This window comes from Mizuhopecten yessoensis, unplaced genomic scaffold (genome assembly GCF_002113885.1).
Source record: "Mizuhopecten yessoensis strain PY_sf001 unplaced genomic scaffold, ASM211388v2 scaffold3901, whole genome shotgun sequence".
NCBI lineage: Eukaryota > Metazoa > Mollusca > Bivalvia > Pectinida > Pectinidae > Mizuhopecten > Mizuhopecten yessoensis.
The window spans coordinates 179,316-187,478 of NW_018405276.1; the positions used below are offsets into that span (position 1 = coordinate 179,316).

The 8,163-nt window shown below is 40.4% G+C and overlaps 1 protein-coding gene across 1 annotated transcript in view; it reads right to left on the minus strand.

The window, feature by feature from the left end:
• Positions 1-5,150: 5,150 nt before the first annotated feature.
• The window catches only part of LOC110448183 (sodium- and chloride-dependent glycine transporter 2-like), a 27,405-nt gene continuing 24,392 nt past the window's right edge, over positions 5,151-8,163 (minus strand). The window contains exons 12-14 of the mRNA XM_021494298.1: positions 6,244-6,344; positions 5,853-6,020; positions 5,151-5,442 (exon numbers count right to left, since the gene is read on the minus strand). Coding sequence (XP_021349973.1) covers positions 5,242-5,442; positions 5,853-6,020; positions 6,244-6,344 — 470 coding nt within the window. The 3' untranslated portion in view covers positions 5,151-5,241. The remainder of the gene's footprint in view (positions 5,443-5,852; positions 6,021-6,243; positions 6,345-8,163) is intronic.

Consider the following 8,163-nt stretch of genomic DNA (forward strand, 5'->3'; position numbering starts at 1 on the left):
ACATTTTTTGTATATTTTTTTTTAATATCGTCCTTCAGTGTTCGGCTGCATTTCATGAAACTTCACTGATCCTGCAATTAATAGTTTGATCAGGAGGCACGGTAGTCTATAGGTAGGACGCTGGGCTCGTGACCGAAGGGTTGTGAGGCACGGTAGTCTATAGGTAGGACGCCGGGCTTGTGACCGAAGGGTTGTGAGGCACGGTAGTCTATAGGTAGGAAGCCGGGCTCGTGACCGAAGGGTTTTGCGAGTTCGAGTCTCGGAACTGTGTTGTATCTTTGAACGAGATACTTTACTCTGCTTGTTCCAGTCTACTCAGCTATAAATGAGTACGTGGTTGGGCAGTGCTAGAATTGTAGAACGCTAGCTGTGAGCGCCGAAATGGCAGCACCGGCTGTATGCTCCCCATGGAGTTGAGTATTGGCTGGTTGCGAAGGCCCTAAAACCACGGATAATAATTTGTGAACCGCCTTGGGACGACCTACGATAAGAACCTCGAATTATTATTATAAGTATCGGGCCATGTGGGAGTTATGTCCCTTGTTACAAAGCTAGCCAGCACAATGAACAGCTTTTAGCCAAATTCCATGAAATATCGCTGATGTAGTCAATACCCCTTGGCGTTGCGCACCTGTGTTTAATATTTCGATACGGCTATTTTTTATGAGTTGTGTGCCTTTTTTACAAATGCTAGCAAAGACTAAATCCTGCAGATTCGTAGTCTTTCCTCTGTGTCTTCTTGGACATAACAGAAACCAAACATGATCTCTTGCCCCATTGTAACATTTGGGATCTTTCTATTTTCTCTCTACCACCTTTTTTTTTCCTTGGGCCAAGCTTGTCTAAGACCTCACTTTTGCTTATAATGTTGAACATTCGTCCAAGTGGGGTAGGCAACGGGTTCTGTCCCCAGGCAGGGACATACCAAAGTCCCTAAAAATGATAGATGTGACTCCCTGCTTAACGTTCAGCATTAAGTGTATCGTTGTTCACCTGTTGTCAGTATCATGTGGCCGGGTGCAATACATTACACACATAGAGGCACGCCCTTAAATGACCTTAGCTGTTCATAGGACGTTCAACCTAAAAAAAAGTCCTTTCAAGTTCATGAAACTTCAAAAGCTGGATGCTCCTGCGATCAATATTTTAACCTATTACTATTTTCAACCTAGTTTCCATACCAATAATTGACAGGTGCTGATTGTAACGGTGACCGTTACAAAAACACCCCCTCTATAGGAACGCGCCCAAATACACTGTTTCATTGGATTCAGACATGTGGTTTCCGAGTAAAGTTGCAGAACATTTCATGGCGGAAAAAAGAGAAGAGGAGGAAGAAGAAGTTGAGGGTAAAACAATAACTAATCCTATTTTCCTCGAACCTATTTCTACTGATGGACAGTTTCTGCACACCTCATAGTTATTCACATATAAATACGAGTGTTGTTGTACTAATCCTGGTAAAAACTTCTAGGCATGCAGAGTTGAGGATGTTGTCGACAGTTAAGTGTGTAAGACTCCTTTTCTCTTCTGAATGTTTTTTCTTAAAAATATATGTTAACCGTATCTTAACCCATTAAAATGCTATTTCAAGGTTTCCTACTCCATATTTCAATTTGCCATCAGTCGTGATAAATTCTGATGACATATTTGTTTCCCAGTTTCAGAATCTTTCTTCTAATCTCTTTGTCGTTGACCGCACGAACAAAGTGGCTTATGTTACATAGATAGGGCGCTATATCAAATGCTGTAAAGCATTATTATTATTATTGTAGTGTAAGTGTTCCGTGTTTTTCTGTGCCTCGATTAAGGAGTGGATTGCTCTGAAAATTTGAAAACTGTAACATTTTTACTTCTTCCGCTTCTGACACCAATTATAACATTTGTTGTACTTCCGCTTCCGACACCAATTATAATATTTGTTACTTCCGCTACTGACACTGTTCTTGCTTTCCTGGCAAACGAAATGAACTGCCACATAGAAATTTCAAAAGGTTTGCAAGTATGCCTTATACTGTCGACAATGTTGGAATTCCTCCCTTGTCCTAGCCTTATACTGTCGACGATGTTGGAATTTTTCCCTTGTCCTAGCCTTATACTGTCGACAATGTTGTAATTCCTCCCTTGTCCAGCCTTATACTGTCGACAATGTTGGAATTCCTCCCTTGTCCTAGCCTTATACTGTCGACAATGTTGCAATTCCTCCCTTGTCATAGCCTTATACTGTCGACAATGTTGGAATCCCTCCCTTGTCCTAGCCTTATACTGTCGACAATGTTGTAATTCCTCCCTTGTCCTAGCCTTATACTGTCGACGATTTTGGAATTTTTCCCTTGTCCTAGCCTTATACTGTCGACAATGTTGGAATTCCTCCCTTGTCATAGCCTTATACTGTCGACAATGTTGGAATACCTCCCTTGTCCTAGCCTTATACTGTCGACAATGTTGGATTTCCTCCCTTGTCCTAGCCTTATACTGTCGACAATGTTGTAATTCCTCCCTTGACCTAGCCTTATACTGTCGACAATGTTGGAATTCCTCCCTTGTTCTAGCCTTATACTGTCGACAATGTTGGATACCTCCCTTGTTCTAGCCTTATACTGTCGACAATGTTGGAATTCCTCCCTTGTCCTAGCCTTATACTGTCGACAAAGTTGGAATTCCTCCCTTGTTCTAGCCTTATACTGTCGACAATGTTGGAATTCCTCCCTTGTCCTAGCCTTATCCTGTCGACAATGTTGGAATTCCTCCCTTATCCTAGCCTTATACTGCCGACAATGTTGGAATTCCTCCCTTGTCCAGACTTGTACTGTCGACAATGTTGGAATTCCTCCCTTGTTCTAGCCTTATACTGTCGGCAATGTTGGATCCCTCCCTTGTTCTAGCCTTATACTGTCGACAATGTTGGAATTCCCCCCTTATCCTAGCCTTATACTGCCGACAATGTTGGAATTCCTCCCTTGTCCCGCCTTGTACTGTCGACAATGTTGGAATTCCTCCCTTATCATAGCCTTATACTGCCGACAATGTTGGAATTCCTCCCTTGTCCAGCCTTGTACTGCCGACAATGTTGGATTTCCTCCCTTGTCATAGCCTTATACTGTCGACAATGTTGGATACCTCCCTTGTCCAGCCTTATACTGTCGACAATGTTGGAATTCCTCCCTTATCCTAGCCTTATACTGCCGGCAATGTTGGAATTCCTCCCTTGTCCAGCCTTGTACTGCCGACAATGTTGGAATTCCTCCCTTGTCATAGCCTTATACTGTCGACAATGTTGGATACCCCCCTTGTCCTAGCCTTATACTGTCGACAATGTTGTAGTTCCTCCCTTGTTCTAGTCTTATACTGTTGACAATGTTGGAATTCCTCCCTTGTTCTAGCTTTATACTGTCGACAATGTTGGAATTCTTCCCTTGTCCAGCCTTGTACTGCCGACAATGTTGGAATTCCTCCCTTGTCATAGCCTTATACTGTCGACAATGTTGGATACCTCCCTTGTCCTAGCCTTATACTGTCGACAATGTTGGAATTCCTCCCTTGTCCTAGCCTTATACTGTCGACAATGTTGGATACCTCCCTTGTCCTAGCCTTATACTGTCGACAATGTTGTAGTTCCTCCCTTGTTCTAGTCTTATACTGTTGACAATGTTGGAATTCCTCCCTTGTTCTAGCTTTATACTGTCGACAATGTTGGAATTCCTCACTTGTCCTAGCCTTATACTGTCGACAATGTTGGAATACCTCCCTTGTTCTAGTCTTATACGGTCGATAATGTTGGAATTCCTCCCATATATATATACGGGTGTTGTTAACCCGGCAGAAAATAAAGAAACATAGGCGGCATAGTTTTGAGGTATGTGAGTATGTCTTAATAGCTGTGTATGCCATTGCTTAAAACAAATGATAAGACAAATGGATCTTGAAGAAATTGCTAACTGCACCAACAAAAAAACACATCATTAGTGAAAATCAGGTTGATCGTTCAAAGGGAGATAACTCGCAAATGTGTGTGTTACAATTATTCTTGTGTCGTAACTAGAGATAATGTAATCGTCTTAGGAAATGGAAAGCATAATTAAGCTATCGTGATATACGTTATTTTCCCAATGTGTAAAGTGAGGAGTAATATATAGCGTGGTTTAGTTTGTATCTAAAACCAAGCTTTCATTTTGTAGAAAGTGTGTTGTTAACCAATCATGTATGAGTCAAAGAAGCGATGAATCTCAAAACGATCTGAAGCGGCTACGCCATATTCAAAACCTATTCGCTCTTCACTTCAAAAAATATTTTTTATTTTGTAGCAGGGGCGGGAAAATGCACGTTAAGCTAGGACAGTTAGATGTCTCGTGTCAAAATGTCTAAGTCTGGTGTTAAGACCAAGGGAAACTCGGGCTAGGTCTGACCGGGATACGAACCCGGGATCCTCATAATTAACTGTTGACGGACGCTATACCAATTGAGGTACCTGGTCGCCCACGATCGAACAAGTTCAGTTCCGTTACATTCCTCCCTCCTTTTCAAAATCTTTCCCCTCGAATTCATCACTATGTTCAACCCAGGTTGGTGTATCCCCTTTTCAAGCATTCATCCAGTGCTTGTAACAAGGGATTGTCACAAACACTAATTATAGTAGGAGCGGAAAAATACACGGCCAGACCGGGAATCGAACCCGGGAACCTCCGTACTCTTGACGGACGCTCTACCGATTGATGCTGTTTCAGGAAACTGAATGCCTATGGCTTATTCTCGATACTTCCGGAGTTACGCTCACTTGTCCAGGAAGCCAATGTTCTTCTGACTTCATAAATTTTGAAGAAAAAAAATGTCCATTCCTTTAATGTATCGAAACTGCGCATTAAATGTCCCGAGTTACTTTCCGTTGGAAAATCTAAATACTAAAATCTGCTTTTTTGCAGTTATTAATTTCTTTCATAAACTTTTTCACATAATTTAACAGTGTTATGGTTACATAGCTGTGTATGAAAACTCTTCCGTTTATTATATCTATCTACACAATTGTTTGTGAAGAAAGTAAAACATTTGATATCTTCTGTTTATCTTTTAAAACAAGTTCCCTGTTATTATGTGATTTATATTAAGATGCAAATTAAGACGTTTCACCACAAACAAAGTCGATAATTGTTATTTTTGTCTTTTATTAGACATATCATGACGTCATCATCAGCTGTTTTTAATGATTTTACATTATTTATACAGACGATCCGCGAATAAGTCTCATCAGCCTATCGAGTCCATCTCGGACACATTGCTGTCGTAGTCTCGTCTAACATTTTCAAATCCACCACGTCCAGTTAAATTGAATTTAACTAATCGCTTAAACGACCGCTGGTAATTCCGCTCCAACCTGTTGTAGGCCGGCTTGACACTGTCCTCTGAAGGCCCCCAGTCAGCTGCGGGTTTTAAGAGGACCGCAAATCTCTGTGGAAGTACAAAGGAAAACATTACCATATTGTCAGCGTAAACGGAAAATCATGATTCAATGTCGATACAAAGAAGGACAACACTAAGAATGATATCTACAAATTCGAAGAAATGAAAATCTAAACCTAACAATAATGACAGTTAAAATGACGCCAAGGAGACAATAATGACGTATTGAAATCAAAACGTACCTTTTAAGGTCTCTTATTGTCGATTTGACCAGAGGATGACAACCGATAAGTTCGAGCCGATAAGGAGTTCGGTTACTGGGATGATAATCTCTTGTATTATCATAGTGAGAAAAAATAGGACCTTGAACTGCACAGCCTGAAATTGTCTCATAACGTCAGTGATATTGAAATGTAATAATCAAGCGAGTCTTCGAAGTGACTGTTTTAACCACATACCTTTCGTAACGATCCCTTTTCGTTTTTAACAAGTATTGCCATGTAGACAAAGATCGGGACTATGGAGGCCATGGAGAAGCACCAGCCGACACTCCGGGCGTACTCCGGGTACTGGTACGTACCGTACGTCGGGGGCTTGTACTTGAATATGCTCACCAGAACCAAAAACTGCAATAGGATGGCGTGTTATTATCTCATCAGACATTTTCACACGCTTAATTTGTGGTCAGCATTTGTTTACATGGATATCGATATTAACTCACACCATTGACCATTTCCGGTACTTTTCCTTGATATATGCAAGCAAATGGTAGTTTTTAATGGTAGTTTCGAAATCATCTTTAATTCGACAAAAAATAGATATATTGGTTTTTTTCAAATTGTCACTCACCGTTAGAATAACTGGCATGACGAAAGCCGTTGCGATCCGAACAAACGCAGGAAGCGGCCGTCCCAACATCAGTAAAGCATCGCGACTAAGGCGGTCGCCTCCTATATACATAACATTATTTAAATTACCATGTTAGCAGTGGCATAGAATACATGTATGCTTGTATGCTCAAGCAAACACTAAAATTTGTTTTTTAATCATCTATTTTCATTTAGTTCTTTTTTTCATGATGAATATTGGCCGTCAGTATCAATCATAAAAAGGGGGATTTAAAATTAAATCTTGAAAATTTTAGTCTGATAAAATAGTGTTGTTATGTCTATACACATTGAAACATCTCGAAGGTTAATGTAAAATTCTAAATTAAAAACTACCTAGTGAAGTACAAAATTTAATATTATTTATATAAAAAGTCGCGTTTTACTTATTAATAATCAGACTAAAAGGATTTCACAGATTACGAAAGATTGCTTATAGGATCTAAGAGAAGTTTGTTTTTCAGCTATACGACTCCCATACCCTCCCCCTCCTTTGGAGCTACGCGCCTCGGACGCTCGACCCTCTGTAAGCATACACTCCCCCTCCTTTGGAGCTACGCGCCTCGGACGCTCGACCCTCTGTAAGCATACACTCCCCCTCCTTTGGAGCTACGCGCCTCGGACGCTCGACCCTCTGTAAGCATACACTCCCCCTCCTTTGGAGCTACGCGCCTCGGACGCTCGACCCTCTGTAAGCATACACTCCCCCTCCTTTGGAGCTACGCGCCTCGGACGCTCGACCCTCTGTAAGCATACACTCCCCCTCCTTTGGAGCTACGCGCCTCGGACGCTCGACCCTCTGTAAGCATACACTCCCCCTCCTTTGGAGCTACGCGCCTCGGACGCTCGACCCTCTGTAAGCATACACTCTGAAAAAAGATTTGCCACACCACTGGTTAACACAGTGTGTCCAATGCTTGACAGATATAAGATATACTTCAATTCACATGTATAGTCCTTCGAAATGTTGACGTACATGAAGAACCGATCTGTACTGAAACTATGGACTACAGTACACAGATGACAAGGGTGTGAAGTGAGCTGAAATGCTCACAGATTCATTTATTAGCATATTCCTAAATACCCAAAACAAATGGTAGTTAGCTGCAAGGTCGATCTCCGCGTGGACATAAATGACCGAAGGGTTGCGGGTTCAAGTTCAAGTTCAAGTTCAAGTTCTTTATTCACCAAAAGTCTTAAGACTTATAGGTACAAAGTAATCATGATATATTGTACATGTATATATGTTATAGGAGAGTGACTATAAGCATACAAGTGCAAACTAAACAAAGAACATAATACAAAAGCACAAAAATTATAAATACGTGTAGCTAATTAATCAATTTCGCCGCTTAGTGGCTAGATATAAATATTTACCTAGATTTGACAACTCTTTGACATTATTTACAGATAAAAGTTGGACAAGTTTGTAAACAGAGGGACTCTTATAATAATACTTCTTTATATACTTTAACCTCAAATCATTATAAAAAGGACATACAAAAATGAAATGAAATTCGTCCTCGACGTCTCCCAAATCACATTTGCTACAGTTTCTATTTCTGCGAATGATATTATTGTGTCTACCCTTTTCGATATTCAGTTGATGAGACGACGTTCTAAATTTAGTTAACATATATTTGTATTTTGTTTCAATATGTTTACGGAGATAAAACTGAATACTATGACTGTCTATAAGATATTGATATAGTCTACCTTTTGATGAAGCTGCTATCTTTGCCAACATATTTTGCTTAGTAACATCTTTCAATCTGTGTTCAATAATTTCAAAAGTGTTTACCAATGGTAGATTCGATTCAAAAATATAACCAAGACCTAGGGCAGTTAATTCATTCTTAATGTTACAAATCCACGGATCATT